This window comes from Gymnogyps californianus, chromosome 28 (assembly GCF_018139145.2).
Source record: "Gymnogyps californianus isolate 813 chromosome 28, ASM1813914v2, whole genome shotgun sequence".
Lineage (NCBI taxonomy): Eukaryota > Metazoa > Chordata > Aves > Accipitriformes > Cathartidae > Gymnogyps > Gymnogyps californianus.
Window position 1 is genome coordinate 6,429,962 of NC_059498.1, and position 21,372 is coordinate 6,451,333.

The window sequence follows — 21,372 nt, forward strand, 5'->3', positions numbered from 1 at the left end:
TATCTGGGAAGCAAGGGTAGGTGGCTGAAGCCCTGCCTGGCGGTAAGTGAAGAGTGGGAGAGTAATCTGAAGAGTGTTTTCAAGGATTCGGTAGCGGCGTGAGAAAGAAACCGGCGGTGCTGCGTGACACACATTCAGCAATCTGAGGAGCTTCCTGTGCAAACGACAAGTTACGTTTTACTATGCGTAATCTTATTCACTTCTGTTGAAGCATGAGGAGCGTTTTCATCAGCCACGCTGTGCGTGTAACTCGGTCGCTTCCCCCACGAAAACGCAGCAGGAGAGATGGCGTTATCGAACGATTTACACTAACTGAAGCGGGGAATCGGCTGAAGCCTTTCCAAGTCCAGGCCGCTGCCCGGAAGGCAGTCCTCAGATGATCGGGTTAAGCCCTTGGTGGAACTGCAGCCTCACCCACAGAAGGATCGTTTGTCACGCCGTGACAATGGGTATTCATCGGGGAAGAACCAACATCCACTCGCTCACTGTATGTGCCTCATGATGGGAAACTGGTTATCGGAAAAGACCCTAAACCTATTTTATAACTATGCACATAACGTCACACAAGGTAGCAAAAGTGTCCTCCTTACCCCCAAGGATAAGCAGGATCTAGGATCTAGCACTTCTACAGCACTCTGGATGCTCAAGCACTCTGCAGACTAATTTATCCTTCTTCAGACGTTCCCTTATTGGGAAAAATGAATAAAATTTTCTTTTTTGTACCTTAATATTCAGGGAGGGAGAAAGTACTTGAGCCAAAAGCGTGAGCCTAGGTCAGAGGGAGGAATGAAATTCAGAATTTCTTGACCCTCAGCCCTCCACCTAGGTCTCTGTGCCCCAGCCTTCCCTCATGGAAACAGATGGATCACCACGGATATCGGCACGGCAACATCGAAAAAGTACACAAGCAAGGTAGATATCAAACCATACAATGGATGCAAAAAGTCCATCAGAACACACCTAACTCTACATTATACAAAAATACTTTGCAAAGAATAAACATTCACTCAGCAAAACTGTTATCAAATTCATATCTTCAGCACAGTGACTAATAATACAGCTGCAAGGCAATGATTAGATTAAAAGAACTATTTTAAAAACCAGCTTCAAAGTAATTGTAAATACTCATTTTGCAAAACAGCACATCTCACTCCGAGGGATATCCCCACGTAAAACCAGACAGCGTGATTGAGCTGTCAGCTCCCACACATTCACGTATGCAGATTCTCACGGCGTCTGCTGCCAGGACAGGGCGACTCCCGCTCCGAGCCCAACGCCTCCCGCCGTCCGCAGGGACGTTGCGTGCCAGGGCTGGCCGCGGAGCGGACGGCACGGCCGCGAGTTCTGCTGCTGGAGCTGAGCAGGAGCAAGGCGGGGGCACAACGCACAGCGCAGTTCCGTCCTCGTTCTTGGCATCCATCAGAAAGGAGGGCTTTCCATCAGTGAAAGTCAGGATTTCCCCCAGACTGCATGGATGAGCCAACCGATGATCTCACTGGGTATCCCAAAAATGCATGCTGTTAAAAAAACCCAACCCCAAAATAGGTCTCATTTCTTATTTTGCTATTACTGAGTAAGATGCATGTGGGAGTGACTTTAAAGAAGGCGAACAGAGGGGTAAGAAAAATGAAAGTGTGGTGGGGCCACATGCTCTTTAAGACTTAGGGGAAAACCTTCAAAGAGGAATTAATAATCCCTCCCAGACACGCGTTTCCCTTGTTTCGGTCATTAGCCGTTTGAAGACCATCGGGATTGTAACAGCTAGAAAAAGCCCCTCCTATATACTTCTGACTATACATCTGACCAAGCAGGGGAACTGGCAGCAGGGCATAAAAACCTTTTGCGCTGAGTTAAAGCATACATTATAAAAACAAATGCACGTTAAAAAACAAAAACATCTTAAATGGCTCTTAATTTTCACAAAAATAAAGTTCATATAAAAATCAGTCTCCGCTCCTGGTATTTTATACAGTACCACTCACCACAGCAGCTACGCATAGATGCTACAGAACACTGCATTATTTGTAAAGAAAACTTTAAAAAGGTGTCACCTCCCTGTGACACTCATTTAAAAACTGGCATAGAAAAATACTCAAGAAATTTCTTTATACTAATTAAAAACCAACCAAACAAACCTCCCCTCCAATCTAAAACAAAGCCTTTGACCTTGGAAAACCAGTCCTTTTATTTGAGTACTACTCTGTGCTCTCCTCGTGCTATGTGTGAGGAAAATTCGTATCGGTCATGGCTTCTGTACCCGCAGACGTTGCACTCGAAGGGATCGCGGAACCCGTGGCAGCCCATGTGGATGGTGAACATCACATAATCCAAAAAGAGGACGCGGCAATGGTCACACCGGTAGACCCCGATGGCTTCCCCTTCCTTGTTGATGACCTTAAAGGCATCGCGCGGGCATATGGCAGGTGGCTTGATTATGTCATACGGCCTTGGGAAATCCTTCAAGGACTGGAGGCCGTTGCGGGCCTGAGCGGGGATCATCTGGCTTTGATGGAAGGTGGGGTTCTGCCGCTCCTCGTGGTTGCTGTCAGTGTCTGTGGAGTCTTGGCCGCTGTTGTTTGGGGAAAGGCCTCTGTCGGAAGACAGGCTTTTGTCCCTGAGGTGGGCATGGCTCTTCTCGGCATCCTGCAAGCCGCCGTTTGGCACGTCGGCGCGGGTCAGCGGTATGGGGTACAGACTGCTTATGACAGGGACCATTTCGGAGGTGGGAGCTGGCGGCGTCTGCACAAGAGGGCGCAAGGCTTCAGCCCCAAGGTAGGTGATGGCATTGTTTATGGCCTGGTCCATCATGCGTCCTTGCATTATGTCGCTTTCCTTTTCGTACATGAAACTCGAATTATAATTAACATCGAAACTGTGTCGTTTCTCACCTGCAAGAGAGGAGAGGTATTAAAGTACCTGGGTGGGCAAAGAAGTATTTAAACTCCGTGATGTCTTTTCTAAAGACAGTGGTCTCTGGGAAGTGGAGAGGCATGAAATGTTCTCTGCAGAAAGAGGCCGTTCATATACACAAGTAGCTTTTGGGTGGGGTTTTGGGGGGGCGTTTGTTATTTATTTTTTAAAGTCCAGCCTTGGAAGCAAAAATTTAATGGAGGTGGTGGTGAGGATACTTACTGGACAAATCACCATTAGATCTTTAAATTATTCTGGGATTTAAGGGGAAGAATATTATCAAAGCTTCCATAGGTTAGCTTCTCTCACCTTTTTTCTAGAAAAAGGTAAATAATCATTAATGAAAATACTTGTAAAAGAGCTAATGGATAATGAACCAAAGTACTCCATTTTCGGTACCAAGACTGCAACCTTTCGTTCCTGACTTGTCCCCCGAGAAGCGTACCCCTCTCTAACAGAAAAAGCGAAGACAAGTGCCGGCTGAGATCTGATGCACTTTTCATTACTTTTACCCATCTGAGAGAGTCTTCTTTTCTGGGTCCCTGGACACCGAAGTCAATTTTCCCCACTGTCCTCTGACAACTACAGCTTCCTCTGCACCACGCCTGGTTTCTCTGAACTCTGCGCAGATTTTCAGATAATCTAACACTGGCAGCTAGGTATGTATGTATAGAACAACACATTTAGGGTCAATTGGTACGGGGCTGGTGAAAGAGGAGTGAAATTTATTCCTCTCTGGGTGTGCTAGGGCTTTGAACTCTAAATTAAGACAGAACGGGAGGAGAGCTAAGAGAGCGTGTACCTGAAATTCTGCTCACGCCTCCTCTAGCAAGGACTAAGGCAAGGGAGAGTGGGCTGGGCACCACACTGCAACTGGTTGTCTCTATGCCAGGTGCAGGGAGGAAATAAACCTGCACCCCAAAAGGACTAAAGTCACTTTTTTGGTGAATGTCTAGAAATAAGTAACCGAATTCTGTGGTTACATAAAACATAAAATCGTTCATAGCTTTAAAAAAAAATGGACCAGACCACATGTTTCATGTGCAAGTGACTTGCAAACATCAGATCCACTAATCTTTTAGTTACGGTAACTCGAATAGTGCAGATGTTTATCAGTCACCTGTCAACACCATGACTCAATGTATATGAAACTCATTAGGTTTCACTGCAGAGGCAGAAAACCAGGAGCTCACGTTTCTCTTATAAAACACTCAAAAAGGTTAGTGAACCACAAGAGTGTAACTGCTTCCAACCCTCAACAAAACTTACTATCCAACTTTGCACAGAAGGAAACAAAACGATACAGCACATTTGTATGACTCATAAAGCCAGCTCCAGGCAAGTGAAAGATGTGAACAAATTTGAAATTTAGAAAAAAAAAAAAAGGCAACAAAAGCAAAAATAGACAGGACTCCCTATAAATTTTGGGCTAGGATTCACTGTCGTAAGGTAAGACACAAAAAATGCAACGTATGATCACTGAGGCTCTCACAGTATTCTGTTATTCCACTATCCTGGTGGCTTTTTAAAGTCCCCACAATAGCCCATTCTGTCTCCCTTAAATTACCAGTTATATCAAGTGAAATGCAAACACCCAAATGCTCTTCTGACATACATTAACCTGTCATGTTGCTGTACGCTTTTAAAAGGCCACGGCACATCAGATGTGGACTCCTTATACGAGAGGGCAAGAAATCAGGCCGTAAACCAGGCTGCAACATTTCTAAGATACTTTGGGAGGACAAGGCATTACGTAAAGAATGGCTTCTCTCTCTCTCTCTCTCCCCCCCGGCTCTGTCTCCGTAGACTGCCCAAGGCAAGCACGCGTCTGATTTCGATACCTCAGTAAGATGCCTATATTTAGGCAGACTGAATCTGCATGAAAGTGCCACAGAAAGTGCTAATCGTATATCCAGAACGTCAAGCTATGGCACCGGATCGCAATCAAGCGGATGGGGGGGCAGGCACTCTTGATTGTTTATTTTGTTTCCCCCCAGTCAAATACAGCAAACCTTTCCATGGAAAGAGACAAAAAGCCAGATCAGTGCTTCACTCAAAACTGGCAGCAATCAGTCAGGAGGAAGTTGTTACCAAGGATTTAGAAAAAGGGAAAGGAATATATGGGGACTGGGGGGTCAGTAAGACGGACTGCGCCGAAAGCAGTTGATGTTTTATCTTTGTAGCCGGCAGGACAATGTAATACATTATTCCAAGTTAAGCTGCTATCTGCACTAGGCAAAGTGCCGCAAAGTTACTGGAAAACACCACATTAAAAATTACATTTACAGGTTCTCTAGTGTTCATTTACAAAGCAGCCACTGGTGAGCAGAACACCTTTCCTCTTTTTTTTTTTTTGTCTCAGTGCAATGCAAAAGCTTTCCCCTTCAAAATTCACACATGAGCCATAGCGTATGACACATACTCATGTGCTGCTGAGTGATGCTTCACTTACTCTAAAATGTACGTAGATTTTTGCAACCTGATGAGGTGTGGACACTGGAAACAGGGAGTGAACCTGCTTCCTGCCGCTGTGCTAACCAAAGCAGGCAATTTCTCATTAGACTTTGCACGCTGGGGGATAATGGTGTTTGTTACTCTGTCAGAACTGCACTAGCACTTTTACCACTATGAGAAATATATTTTTACTCCTGGTCACAGAGAGAACTTGTTTCTAAAAAGGAAGAAATAGAAGCCTGTGGGCCAAGATGCTCAGCTGGTGTAAACTGGCAGAAATACATTGACTCCAATGGCTACTTCGACTGGCGTCAACTGAAGATACAGCCCCACGAGTGTTTCATACAGCAGTGAAGTACCACCAGCACAGGTATCTGTTCTGCTGGGCTATTTTTATTTGTTTTTTTTTGTTTAGATATCTGTTCATTAATCAAACCAGGAAGTACAAAAAGCCAGGGTTTGTAGATTTGGTCCATATACATGGAAAATAGAAATCCACAGCAAAATAGGAAACAGAAAATCATAAAACTTCCGTTCAAATCCTTGTTCCCTCATTACTAAAGGAAAAGCTGAGGACAGAATCTTTGCAGGAGAAGCCTTTGAAGAGGGGCCTAGTGCAGAGGTTAAGAGTCAAGTATACGGTCTGCTGATCTGTGTCCTTATTTGAGACTTATACTTGTGCACACAAGGTAGCTACTGAAGATGAAAATGTGAAAAAGTGAAGTGGGCAAGACTCCTGGTGCTTGTATGAATCTCTGTAGAGCCCTCAAATAACAACAAAGGGTTTTTTTTTTTTCTGATCAATTGGCTCATTTCTGTGAATGAAGTCTAACAAAGATGCCTTGTTAGTATACATCTCTATCCCTTCTTCCTGACAAAATGAAAAATCAGCACCTGTTCTGAGTACGCTGCTTCCCAAGAAATCACAAAGCTGTCCTGGCAGATTTGCCCTCCTACACATACAGTTCAGAAAGTCAAAAAAGTCAAATCAAGGTCACACAGACTGCTCTTGCAAATATAATTCCCAGGGATAAAAGGGACGGAGTGAATAATTTTTTCACACATTACTTAACAAGAACATGCCAAGCACATAGGTTCTCGAAAAACAGTAAGTTTCAGAAATCGGTTATTTTGTTCCTTTAGGTGAACTGCCCTGGGTCCTCCAACTTCTCCACAAAACCCCTTGCATGACGCAGTACCAGTTCATGCCATCTGCAGACCACGTTACTGAGCACAATCAGAAATCAGAAAAGGATCTATTCCATATGGTAATAAGTATGCTGGCAAAACAAATCAGAAAAACACTAGTACTTAACTTTAAGCGCACGCTGAGTGGTTGCGTCCTGCTGCAGATGTGTTTAATGAAATACATAAAGATTGAATTGGTAGCAATTGTAAAACAAGATAGGGTGAAGCTGATCTCAGTGCTAAGAAAAAGGAAGCTAAAGATTTTCAAAAACATTTGCATTAGTATTGCTGTTTGAATCACAGCATGACATGTAAGGTCTAAATCACACAGTCAACAGTTTCAGTATTAAGTACCCAAAGGCACTCAGATGGAGTGTGCTGGTGCTACTTCACTCCTGTATAAAAAGGTGACCTTTTCAAAGCCGTACTAAGATGTCTAAATAAAAGTTATCGGTTTTCATCGATGAAAGTCCAGTGCTACCCACCAAATCCAGTAAGAGCCACATTACCTTCAAAAATTAAGTTGCTTTTATGTATATATGGATTTAGCAGCATACCTTTACCTAGGTTTGGACCTTAGCCCCAGACGTTCCAGACAGGTCCTCAGAACGTCCCTCTGCCAGGTGGGTCTGTCTGAGAGCAGCTGATCCCTGCCTGCACACTCAGCCCCACGCTTCTCCCCTCCCCGGTCATGTGTGTGAACACCAGCCACCACACAGGCCCCTATTCTGAAGGTAAAGTTTCTATTAAGAAAAATAAGTACTCAGTGCCTTATATAACCACACAGAATATAACAAATAAGGCATTACTAGTACTAATACGGTATAGCTGCTGACTAAGTCACGTCTTTACTCAGGACACAAGAGTTACATTTTATTTTCTTAAAAGGCAAGTTAATGAAATAAGACTAGCCAAGAGGATCAGGCGTTCACTGAAACACAGAACCTGCCAAACTAGTATTTAAGATCCCCAGCATGCAAAACTCTGATCATATAAAATGAAATGCAAAGAAAATGCTATGGAAACATCTTGTTGCTTAAATTACCACAAGAAAGGATTTGATATTTTTTAATCACATTCAAATTCAGCAGGATGACTAACAGAAATCCAATACTTTTCTGTCTTTAGGCCTTATTCCACACATGCATCCTGCAAGTATCTTCAGCGCCTGCTGACTAGAAAGAGCACTCAGCTCTTAACAGCATTAAGCCTTCCTGGTCTTTTCCTGTAAAGAACCTAGCAGAGAACATTGAACCTAGCAGAGAACATTTCAAATGCACAGGTACAGAAAACAACACATGGAAGCTCATAAAATATATTTATAAATTGCCTACACAAATAGACACAAAGCACAATAGCAGCTTCCATCCAGTTTAAGTATCTAACAGACTATATTCTTTTTATTTTAATCAAAACCCTACAACAAATCACTAAAAACACATCAGAATAATCAAAGTTACTTTATTCATAGTCTCTTGTATTAGATTAGATTATAAAGTTGAGAAGGATACTTAAAATAAGCAGAGACATTGTACTATAGGTTACCAACTTGCACATATTTAACTGTTGCACATGAAAAGGTTTTTTGTTCTTACCAATAAATTTCTGAGGCATTGAGCTTTTTCGCTTTGCCACGTTGCTTGCTAGCCTGTCCAGCACAAGGGCTCTTTCACTCCCCATCTCTGCCTTGATGTGCCTTGCCTCCACGCTTGCTAGTTTGGAAAATGTGAAAAGAAAAAAAAAAAAACAAAAAAAACAACACGTAGGTGAAAAGGAAAAAAAAAAAAGAAAAAAAAAGGAAGAGATGAATGGTTTAATCTCCGGAGTTTGCCACACTAACTGGGAGGAAACAGTTTGGAGATCTGATGTAAACTTGTTTTGTTTTTTCTGTCGTTCTTGCTCTTTGCGTCTTGGGCACCAGTTGCGGTCAGTGGAACCAAGCACAGAAACAGACACTAATCTTGCAGTCCTGAGCTCATGCAAGGAGAGCATAACCATACAAACCCAATATCTTCATTAGCAAGAGGAAGTGTAAAATAAACTGGCTGGAAGGGCTGGTTACAAAATGTAGATGGAGATATAACCTCTGTTAGCCTTTCTTTTTTATTCTGAGTAAGACTGTGTGACACCTGCAGACTGACACAGTGCTTCAAAACTTCAATATAAGACATTCAGTCCTCTTGCTACACTTTTTTAGATATCAGTCATACGTAGATGTCTTTTTAACTAATCACTAAGAAATTTGTATGAAATATATCAATGTTCCATTAAAATCAAAATAATATAACCTTTCAATATTCAATTCTAACTCATGTTTTTCCAGGTGTCATTATCACTTAATTTTTTTTTCCTAAATGCTACAGCTAAAAGTAATTAAGAATGTTTTCTCTTTGGCACACTTGTAAGCATTAGCACTAGGTGTTTTAAAGCTCATTACAACCCGCAGAATTTCTAATTTTAGGAAAAGTACACGTGCCCTACGATCACTCCCTTGAGACTGGGCCACTGACTGTTTTAAGGATCTTACCATTTTCCAGAGCTCTCCTCTAGCCGTGCTAACCAGTGCCCATCATTTCACGGAAATTACTGCTTGCTCTCACCTCATAGAGGCTGCACAGGCTTTTGAGCTGGATCAGCCAAGCTGAAGGACTGCCACCTCATATCGCTACTGCCAGACTAATACTGAACATAACTGCTGCGGCTTGCCCCCAAAAAGCTTGCTCTCGCCTGAAGAACAAGTATCGGTAGTGGTACTTTTATATTAAAATGTAGCACTAAGAGTTGCAGCATCGGGGACCACTGTGGTGAAAACTAGACACATTTTAAGAGGCTGCCCATGCCTTTAAGAGTTGGTATCTAAGTAGAGGAAAACAAAGACAAGGAAGGGTAACTTACTTTCCCCAGGTAATACAACAGATCAGATCTCACCGTGAAAGAGTACTGGCTGCTGTGTTATTCTACTATTGCACTAGCATACCTAAATATATGAAGCATAATCTACGTAAGAGAGAAGTAATGCCAGAGGCAAATAATGCAAGCACTTCGGTATCACTTCAGTCCTGCTAAATGCAGTTTTATTAAGTATTGGACTTAAACTGCAGCTTGCTAAGTACAGCAAGTGATAAAAATGCAGTATCATCCTTCCCTAGCTTAGTGTGCAGCATTTCCCCATAAATTTCAAAGTCAGTCACTCCTTACTTGTTTATTATTGCTGTTATTGATATCATATGAGTTTCAGTCAGCACAAACCATGACTCACCAAACCTCAGCCAGAACTATTTGTTAATGTTTGTTCAGCATTTTGAAAATGTAAAGTGCTTCATAAGTCCTCGATGCCACAAATACTAGCTACGAATATGACTCAGGATGGATGGGATAATAGGGCTCAATGCAGCACTACCTTAGTCCTGTTTCATCAGGCTGCAACCCCATGATATACATGATAACCAGACCCACAGAGGGCATGCTTACACAGTGCCCTAAAGGTAATAACATACTGCGTTTCTAGTCTGATTTTTATTCCAAATTACTCTAGTATGTTTGGAGACTTACATAAACACATTCATCAGCTGCTAAAGTGCACCTGCTTCCAGCATGAAATACCAAGACAGTACGTAACAGTTTACATAAAGTGAGACAAAACATCAGATTAAGTTGAAAGTATAAGGGAAAGTTAGGTAGGCAGAACATCATCATCTGTTTGGATTTTGGCCAGAAGCTCTAGTTAGTTCTTGAGAACAATGTTATGGGATTTTTAATTTCAGAACTTCCGTTTAACTCTCATGCTCCAAAAACTGGAATATGCTTTCTGAGCTCTTTATATTGTCTTTAGATAACTGCAGTTCAAGGTTTGAACTACCCCCAACCCAGAAAGCTTGTAATCTTGACAGGATCATTGCTCCAGTCATTAATAATAGTAATTTAAATTTTAAAAACCCCAACAACCCACAACTACCCTGAACAAGATAATAATACACACAGTCCTGTATATTCAAAAATTTACATTGTAAAGAAAAAAAAAGAAAGAAAACACAATTCATCCATGTCATAAAAGCAGCTCCCTGGTCCCTACCATTTCTTCATTTTTCTTATTTTCTATTAAAGCTTTAAGTTCACGTTTTCAGACTCTTTTTCTCTATCTTCTGGCAGAACTCAGAGTGAAGTTTCTGTAAGTGCTCTTAGCCAGCCCTAGAAACACACTGGAAGCTACACGGAGCGTATCAGTGACTACTTGTGCTGTCAATGTTATTTATGTGCCACCAAGGGAACTTTATTAAATTAGTGTCAAGAGGGCAGACAAGCGGCTTCCTGCAGAGGTAACAATAGTCTTTACTCAGACGAGATTGCTGAAGAGACAGTAACTATTGACCTACATAATATGTTCTGGGACATCTGTAAGTATCAATCTTCCAGCTTGATGTCTGTCTGCCATTTTATTTTAACGCTGAGGGTCTTTTCTTTCCCATTAAGATTTTCCACTCCTTGCTAACAGCCTTTTTTTCCTAAAGAAAAAAAGTAAGCCCTATTTATGGGCCACAAAAGGTCTTTGACAATGTCTTCCTAATACAGCCTTAGGGAAACAGTATCTGCTCCCGTTGAGACACAGGTGGTTACACTGGTTCTCTCCCACAACACGGTGCTCTCTACTCAAAAGCAAACTTAAAATTATCTCACCCACCTCTTTCTTCTGGATCACTTAATAAACAAGCCAAGAATAATATTTTTAGTATTTAGGAAACATTTTTTTTAATCACTCAAAATTCTCTAAAGACTTCTCAAACAGAGAGAAATAATCATGCCCTGTCTCCCTCTTCAATTACCTTACCCACTGGATGATTCCACTGCACATCGTGACCTTAGTTTCAAGAACTAATTATCTAACTATAACATGTATCTAAAAATAAATTTCAGGCTGGACTGACAGAAATGGTCAAGTGCTCTGCTCAACGTTACACTGAGAAAAAACGAGCAGTTATTAAGAAAATTGAGACTTCCAAAGCACTTAACCCATTTCAGCTTGTGATCTTGAAATGTCCTGCAAGCTAAATACTTCTGAAGGTTCAACTGCATGGCCAGAAAACAACACAAACTCTAAGGATGCTGAAAGAAACTCTGCAGACCAAATAAATCACCCTCTTCCCTGTTGTTCAGATCTGATCAGCGTTCTCGCAAATGCCTCTGGAACTACCTGGAAAGTCAAGCTCCTAACCGTGGTATTTTACACAGCAGTAGGATGGGGTTTAGCTCCAATGTCCTGACCACTTTTAAGCTTGGGTCACCATCTCCTACTCAGCTAAGACTAGCGACTGATTATGGCCTTCCCTGATCACCACCTGAGATGTCTCTGTGGTGCTTCTGAGTACTGCTGCCTGCCTCAGTGGTGTGCACATTTCAGTTGTGATCTCATGGTTATAAAACACTTCCAGAAGAAAACTTCTGTGCAAAAGTGATTTATCCATTATGAATGACTACTTATGTTTTCTTGTAATCACTGAGTGACGAGCCACCTCTCTAAACCAGTGCCGTCACCTAGCCATCATGTCATTCTGTAGATGTACAGAGAGCAGATACTCTTCTTCCAGCCCAGAGCATGAACACTCGATCATTTAGCCTGTACCGAATTGTTTCCATAGTGTGGTTTCTGTCACACCGTAAATGTGAGTGTAATTTTTAGAACATGTGGGCATCGTTAACAACACCCTGAAGTACAAAGCAGAGCTCAAATTAGAGGCATTGCTTCCTGTAGCATCTCTATGTGGTCACTAAATAATGGAGAGCAGAACAGAGAGGTGGGTTATTGTGCAATGAGAACAATGTGACCAGAGATTGTTATCAGGGACTGAGCAAAGCTTTAACAATATTGTTACATAAAACCTTTCTTTCAGAAATATTTCCACACTGCTACATCGTACTAAAAAGCAACTAGAATGGTTACTACAGTCCTGATGCTTTTCAGTATTTTAATTAATTATTGGATGATGGCATGTAGAGCATACTTGCACTTAAAGGTGGCTCCATATGAGAAGGTTGGAAGGACCTCAGGAAAGTACCAAAATTCAAAGTGATGCAGATAAGTAGGAAAATGGTCAGAAATCAAAAAAATGATGTTCACTAAACACAAGTGCAAAATGCTACACTGAGGGAAAAAACCCAAATCAAATGCACTAAAATGACCTCCTGAAGTCCTTTCCAGCCTTCCCTCTCTCTGATTCTGTCACCTAACAGAGTGCTGATACCAGAGAACTGAATGGAAATGCCTGAGCAAGACTGGAGTTCCTGTTTTTCATAAAACGTACTACTCCACTGAAAACAATGCAATATTTTTAAAAGTGTGAAGGTCTTAAAGGCATAGGGTACAGCCACATCATGTCGTACTGGAAATTTACATTTCCTCTGTGACCAATTTAAGGCATACTGTACTACTGCAGTAAGTACTACATAGCAGATTCTGGATAAGTGAAATGTTGCTATTCTGAAATGAATATAAACCATGAGAATCATTTAAAAGCAGCAATCTATAGTAGGTATCATGTTTTCCATTTTCACGTCGTGGACATCTCGGAGTGATTGCCATCATGGGAGTATGTACTGTAACACAAAACCACAGTTACAATACGTATGGGTTCTCATGAAAACCAAAACTTGCTGACATTCTGATAACCATTTACTTTTACTAATGCTTAAAAAACATGTCATTTGCTGAAAAGAAGATAGCCCACGAAAAACTATAAAACCCTGACTTTGTTAAATCATTGTTTCTTTATGGCAGTTTTTGCACGTGCATGTGTCATAAAGCCTGATACACCGACCTACTCACTCTGCACAGGTAAAGACTCTTGTACCCACATAGGTATCATCATATATCAACGGGTCTTCATGCTGGTTTTCAGGCCCGGCTTGTGATGATGCCTGCAGAGTCTTTGCTTGATAATCATATCACTAAATACAATTTTTTTTTTTTTTTAATTATTAAAGGGGCTTGCTAAACACTGTCATCTCTCTAAGTATATTTTTACATTTTAGTTTTCTTCTCTGAAAACTCAGTTTAACATTTTCCTTGAAAAGAAAATTCCATTTGAAATTCACAATCAAAACTAGGAAGCTCAAGTCCTTAAAGTTATTGTTTGTTTGTTTTTTTAAGGCTGCATAGCAAAAGAATGGGAACCTGAATTCCGAAATTGTAGCCTCAGCTCTGCCACGGATTAGTTGTATAATCTTTTGGGACATCACAACCACTCCCTGACTCTGAATGGGAAAAGTAATTCTTTCCTGACTTACTGGCGTATTGTGGGACTTAAATCACACAAGTTCATTTTAGGATTTGAAATATTCAGGTAAAGCAGGCTCAAAGATTATGGCAGTTATTTTTCACCAAAGTATTTTCAGAACTGCGGCACTGAGACTGTGAGAAGGAAAACAAGAAAAACTGTGTTTTGATACATTTTACCTTCAGCCTTTTTCAAAGACAGCTCTATACTTGAAGTCGTCCCTTACCTCTCACTACCTCCTAAGCTGATCTATCAGTGATCTTTTTTGGGATGCCACCCCATTTCCATGCCCTAGATCCATGCCACTAAAACTTCTGCAAATTCTAACCGATTCTGACCAACAGTTCTTATTCTAAAGAAAAGGAAGCATCAAACGGACTGAGACGTGAACAACTGTTGTCAACAACCATGGGCATCAACTCATCCAATAAAAAAAGCCACATAATAGCATTAATGTAGGAATAATTTAACTTACTGTGAGTGTCACCTACAGAAATGCTGCGTACAAGGTATTTTAGATGTTTTATTCAAAGTAACTGTGAAATAAAAAAGTGATTAAAATGAAAGCATTCTTTAACTACTTGCCTGAGGGATGCATTAAACCAGACCCTTTTATAAGATGTTACAGCCCTTAGGTTACTGAAAATGATTCTGGTAAAACTGTTCTCAAGCTGTGAATTAACAGCTTACCCAATGCCCTTTTTTAAGCACTGGAATGTACCAAAAAACCAAAAACCACTGTAATGTGATAAACTCACCAGCCTCGCACATGCCAGCATTCTGCAGATAAGTACGGCACCGCTCCTTGTGCTCCTCCAATGAGCTCCTTTGCTTGTAGCTCCTTCCGCAAAACTCACATTTGTACGGCTTCTCCACTAGAAAAATAAGAGCGCAGTATAAAATAACCACAAGAGACTCCTAAAACACTGTCTCCCTGACATTCAAGTATATAGTTACTAATAGCATATATTCAGCTCATGGAGAATGCTTTAAATTTCTGTGAAGCTTATGAGCACTGTAATCATCCCAAAATTAGGGTTACATAAGGGTGAAACCCACCAGACACATAGAGTTCCTCTTCATCCCCTAGGCTCAGCACCAGAGAAAAACAGGACTTACAATCAGACACTGTTCCCAGGAGCTCAGGTTCCTAGAGCTCTGCTCTCGCTGACAACTTTTCTTGGCGTAACTTCCCTGGGGAAGACCAACTGTACCGCTGCTAAACCGGGACTGCAACTGTCCTAACTGCCTGACCTAGGTCCTGTCTACACAGAATTTTTCAAGGATTTCATGAAACCGATGAAGTTAAACCAAACCAAAACCATGTGAGGTTCATTCCATTTCCAAAGGCATTTATTGTAAAGCGAAATATGTTCCTAATTCATTTAAGTTAAGCAAACCTGTTTGTAACTCAAGATATCCACACAGCCTTTCCCTGTGCCTCACACACAAGGACTGGAAGCCCTTCCTAAATTATCTCATTACTGTTTTGTGAGCAGACATTCTCTAACACACCCAAGCACAATATGATCCCTGTACAGCGCAAATATAACTAGCCTTGCATTGTATACCGTGCAAAAAGACCATACTCCCTACTGCTAATGCAATTGTTCACATATTTATGTGATTCACTTGAAGAGATTTTCTTTATACTGTTTAATAAGCCAGCTCTTAAGAACTTCAGTCACAATAACCACATGATGTGTTTGAAGCATGATGTTTTCAGCATTGTGCTGGTGGGGGACAGTCACCACCACTGCGCTGGGTCTTGATTAAATCAGAATCTCATTTATCCATGTCAGATAATCTCATTTTTAACTTTGATTCTTTGTGAGGTTGAACTTTTTTTTCTGTAAAGTGCAGTGCACAGATAACATCTATCATTTAGAATAAATGTTTTCTTTCTAGGCCCCTGTATAACACAAGACGTACACAAATCAAAGAGTAAGCACAACCTGGCTCTTGTAGAACTGGAGGAACTAAGATTAATCAATTTATACCTGGCTTGTTATTCAAGTCACCTCAGCTCTGTGCCTCCATTTCTCCCATCTGTGAAACGGATGGAACACCCTACCAGTCTTGAGAAAACCCACTGGCATTTGTTGAGCATGTTAAGACATTCAGATGAAAGGCACTACACAACAGCGAGGTGTTAACTGGCAATGGAGTCATGCTGTCCTGGATTATCCTCCTAGAGCTATCCTAACAGCTCAGGATAGGAACGGAAGGAAGTCCCAGCAAAGCATGTCTTCACGCTACTCCTCAAATTCAAAGCTTGCTGGCATAGCTAGCTCCGCTCATTTGAAAATACCAAGGAGTTATGCTGTGCAAGCAGGTATCGAGGCTGGCCGTTTCTCACAGCAGACAGCTGTGGCAGCGGGTTTCCGTCTGCCCTCTTTCTGCATTAAGCGCGGAGCCGAGTCCCGAGACGGTTCCATCAGCACAGCAGGCAGAGTGAGTGGTCACTGCTATTTGTCGACTCTTCAAAACTAGACCGGCTGAGCAAACTCTGCTGACTGACTCTTTTATTTTCCACGCCCAGTGTCCTAGTGACACACATCTAAAACACATGAAGTGTCTTTGAAGTCACTTACCAGAATGTGTCCTTAAGTGACCTGTTAGCGCATCCCTCCTTTGGCAGGCATAACTGCAAAGATGACACTTAAAAGGTTTTTCCCCTGTATGTAGTTTAATGTGGCGGAGGAGGTTACCCTTCTGAGTAAAGGAAGCTCCGCACTGATTACACTGGAATGGCCGTTCACCTTAAAATGACATACAAAAAAGGACATTTAATGGTTACGTGGGTATCATGCTATCCTCATACCCTTCCCTTTTTGGAAGAGGAAAGAATGAGATACTGGATCAATTTCTTTCTGTAGAAACACACACAGCCCTTCCGTTGACTTCAGTGGGAGTTACATGCAGCTCTGGTGTCAGAGCTTCTTTTAACATGTATACAACTACGGAAAACCCTGTACGGTTTTTCCATGGAAATAGGTGTTCCGGAGGAGGCTGATTCCAACAAGCTAGCAATTTTTAGAAAAAAAAAAAAGTCTTATCTTACTGCAGGTCAAAACCTAAGATGCTCATTGGTTTGTTGCCAAAGTATAGCACAAAGAGAAATACATATACAGACTGGAAATGGCAGCACAAAACCAATCTAACTTGTGTTTTGTGCCTGAAATACTTAAATTACATAGTGCCTTTCATCCAAAATTCTTAAAATGCCTCACAAACATGCTTTTACTAACATTCAATCCTGATAAGAAGAAAGGTGGGTGAAGTGAGGCACAGAAAAGAGAGTAACTTGCTAGAGATCACACGTGGCGTCAAGGACAGAATAAGGAAATCCTGATTTGGGTATCCTTTTTTAAAATAAGTAGTCTAGATTACAAATTATTATCCTTTCAGTATTCAGCTCTTACAAGAATAATATAGGGATATTTACCAGTGTGGCTACGCTTATGAACCATCAAGACATTGAGGCTAATGCAGGCTAATCCACAGATATCACAATTCATTTTTCCACTAGCTGGCCTGACGTTGTCATATGAACCAGAATGTCTTTCCAGTTTAATGCTTTCATATTCATTATATTCTCTGGGATAGGTGTAAGGCATTTCAGATTCTTCTGGGTTTTCCATAGGCTCTGAATTTAAAGCACTCTCCTCTCTTTCACTGTATTCACCTTTCACTTTAACCACATCATCTGCAGGTAAAACAAAGCACAAAAGTGAAAAAATGCTCATCTTAGGCACAATGAAGTATCTTAGGAAAAAAACTCACCAAAATTACATAAAATTACAATATCAATCTTCCTAAAAGTTTTACTTAAACACCCAAAGATGAAGAAATGCAGCTGAGACATGAATCTTCATGGGTCATGTACACTTAATGATACTCACAGTGAGATAACTTTTAAAAATATTGACCTGCCTGTTAATTACCTTTGATGGATAATTTCCTTCTACAGATTACAAAAGTATAATACAGTACAAACTTCTCCTGCAATTACAGGGTACTATTCAGGATTCAAAAGAAAATACTTATTCCCACAACTCACAATTAGCCTACAGAAATTAGCGTCTCAGGCTGTTCCTGTGAATTGGAAATACGGAAAGACACAAATTAAAAACGATACTTATATCTTCCTGGGGAACTTCTGCTGCTTGAAACATGCCTAAGAAATATGTCTGATCCATATAAGACTTCCAGTGCTCCCATGGTATAGATTCTCATCAGTTAATCCTAATCAATAATCCTAATTTTCATTTGCAAATTGCAATTTTTATCCAAAGATCTCAAAAGTGTGAGGAGCATCCGATAATCTTGATACCTGTATCATAAGATTACGATGTCAGTAAAACTAGCAGAGGCAGGGTAAAGGTTTCCTGATAAATAAATGTATCCCAGAAACACTAAAAGATTCGTCCGAAGTCATATTGTGAGTATGTGGCAAAGAACCCAAAGGCTCATGAAGATCAGCATCCATGGCCTTTGAATGGGTTCCTGGACCTGTAGCCATGTCCAGAGAAAACCAAAGACATTGCCTTAAATGAATGCAACTTCATGACAAGAGGAGAATGTAACAAGTAGCTAATAATTTACTAACAATAATGCTCCCATGTAAAAATATAAGCAAATTGGTCACACTATATAAACAGCTGATGATTCCCAACTTATGTTGCTGAATTTCCTGTCCGCTATTAACTCCAGCATGACCAGCACTTGCATTAAAATCCTTATTAATTGACAGGACAGCTTTTTTCTGCTTAAAGCTGACTTCTCCATCCAGACAAGAGCTAGGCTATGGCTGAAACTTGAGTTATGCCTCAAGCTACCAAGTGAAGAAAAGCACTAAGAGATAAAATACATAGTTTCCTGTTTGAAAGTATTGTTCTCATGGCCACCTGCTCCTCTCTCAAACTGAGGGTTAGACAGTTAAATATGGCACTTAATCACTTGTCCTTTCTCCAAAGTACAGAACATGGACTGCTGAATATGTATTAGCTCTGGTTCTGAGTAATAAACCACATCAAATGCCAAGAACAAACAATGGGTGACAGCGAAAATGAGGTGGCAACATAAAAGCAGCACTGAAAAATAAAGATCTGGCAACCAATACTTTAATGAAATCACAATTTTCAACCATATTTTAGTGGGAAAATCACTCCTCTATCCTAAATGTTTGCACTACACCCAGCCAATCTATCTTACTTTGGGTTGAAGTGAGGTGGAAGAAACAGGTGGGTGATAATTTCTTCATCCTATGCAAGAATCCACGGTAGTGTGGAAAACTCCGAGGTTCCTCTTGGTGCTCTCCCCGGATGATGATACCCACAGAAGGATGGCTTTTTTCCCCATACTGTGTGTTTTTATCCCCCTATCCTAGGTGTTTTTTAGAGTTTGGTATTGGGACTGGCTGCCGTGGTGCCAGAAGAGCTCACGCGGGTTTGGGTGTTTGCTCAGAGGGTCACAGGGAGGTCTGGATTCACCTACAAATGGGCCATTTTTCTCTGCACCTTCTTCAGCCCAGCTCTGCTTCACGTCCTGGGGATTCCCACTTCCACTGAGACAGGGTTTCCTCTGCAGGTGCCTTCTGCTGCCAACTTCATGTCTGAGGGTGCGAGGGTGATCCTGCTATCAAGACTCCTTCAAAATTAGTTTATGCATCCATTTCCATCACTCTAAGGAAAAATTATTGCCAGTTGCTGAAACCCGCTTTCAACAGAATCTCTTTTCCAAAAAAAAGGTGTTTTGGTTGGTTGCTTGCTTTTTTTCCCTCTCAAAAGGAGACAGTTCCAAAATAATTTGCTACATCCTGCACAGCATGGTAAAAGGAAGTACACATTGCAGCTGCACCTTGTTGGTACTTTCAGAAACAATTTCAATTCCCACTTTCTACTTAACGTCTCACCTTTCGTCTGCATCAAATGCAATTGCTTAGCAGTGGAGGACTAGTTGTAACCTCCAACTGAGAAGACTTCTCTACCGTTTTCTACTGTTTCTCACCACAGGTTCATGGCTCACAGCTTTTCACTCTTTTACAGAGTTACGCCAGTGTTCATGTAGCATAGCATGAACGCTGGTTTGAGTTCCCCATGGCAAGCACTTGCTGACTGGCACAAACTGGGCAAGCCATCCTATGGTTCCACTGCGGAAAATAATTACCTCTGCATTTTCCATATTGCACGCTGACTGCTTGCAATACTTGTCTTTTCTTATAGCAACAGAGAAGGATGCACCTGAGTTCTGATCAAGGCTTTTCCACCACTGCCTCCCCCCAACAAACATCACCGCCACTCCAGCTGTCAGCGATATCCCACCAAAGCTCGAGTGCTTTTCAGTTTGCATGTAGGCATTTGAAGAACCTCAATGGAAAAATTCACTTTCTGATGCCTGAGAACAACAGACAGCAGAAGCCACTAGGGAAGAGGCTTTTTTTAACCAAATAAATGCTAGAAGGGTTGGAATTTTTCTGTCCTAATACACTTGTTATTGTTCAGTCTACTCTGCTTTCCTGACAGCAATACAGAAGAAAGCTTTGGTACAAAGCAGCCTGAGGAAAAGACGGCTCAGTACAGGTCAGCCTAAAATTAACCAAGTGGTTGCAGAGGTCTGAAGCAACGAAATTCCTTTTTCAGCCCTGACTTTTGCTCTGTGTACTGACACGCACAGGGAATACTGTGAGATCAGGAGATTGGCAGCTGTGTGGAAAGGTTTGTATCTGTCACTTAAAAATGATATCAACATATTTTAATGAGATTAGGGAGTTTCCAGGCGGGTCCGCCTTAACCAAGAGGAAGGTGGCTGTAACTTCAAGTAGAAAAGGGAAATTTAACTCAGGAAAAACACAGTTATCCCTAACAACACTAACAAAGTTCCCCCAGTTGAAAAATGAAGTGCTATCATCTCTTCTATGCTTAGAAAAGTAAAGAGGTTGTAGGAGGAAAAAAACATTCATGGTGTCCAACCCAGGTAACTATTTTTCTTGAGCAGTTCATGAAGGTAATATACACTGCAGAAAAAAATGTTGTAGTTTTTACACAACAAAGTACCAGTGTGATGCGTTAAGGCTGATGCACATGGTTTCATTTCCTGGGGAGATGATTACAAGATGAAAGACATACTCCAGAGTAATATTTTTGTTTCACCTGAAACACTGTAAAAACAATGGGTTCTGGAAAAAATCCAAAATAAAGCTGTGGTGGCAACTTCAGACTGAGTCACCACATGAACAGTGCTTGTATATGTTCTATAAAATGCATGAATAAAAAAAGAAGTCAATAGCAGCAAACAATTAGGACAAGCTAGAGTGTTATCTTAGCTATTCTCTCTAGGAGGAAGTCTCAGAAGGAAAAACCCCCAATTACTATATTTAATCCAAGACCTTGGCATCAAATATAGAGAAAAGAACGTAAGTTTTGTACTGTTGTTAAGCAAAGTTTACCAGCAGTGTTATGAAAAGCACAAAGAATAAAAACCAGAAGCTATTAAAGACAACGGCACAAAAGGGTGATGTTGCTCAAGTGTTTTACAAGGAGTGGGGTCA

The 21,372-nt window shown here is 41.1% G+C and overlaps 1 protein-coding gene across 1 annotated transcript in view; it reads right to left on the bottom strand.

Annotated features, from left to right (window-relative positions):
• Positions 1-2,184: 2,184 nt before the first annotated feature.
• IKZF3 (IKAROS family zinc finger 3) overlaps positions 2,185-21,372 on the bottom strand; it is a 32,871-nt gene continuing 13,683 nt past the window's right edge. The window contains 5 exon segments of the mRNA XM_050911729.1: positions 2,185-2,888; positions 8,148-8,264; positions 14,579-14,695; positions 16,415-16,582; positions 17,269-17,529. Of these exon segments, the coding sequence (XP_050767686.1) occupies positions 2,185-2,888; positions 8,148-8,264; positions 14,579-14,695; positions 16,415-16,582; positions 17,269-17,529 (1,367 nt within the window).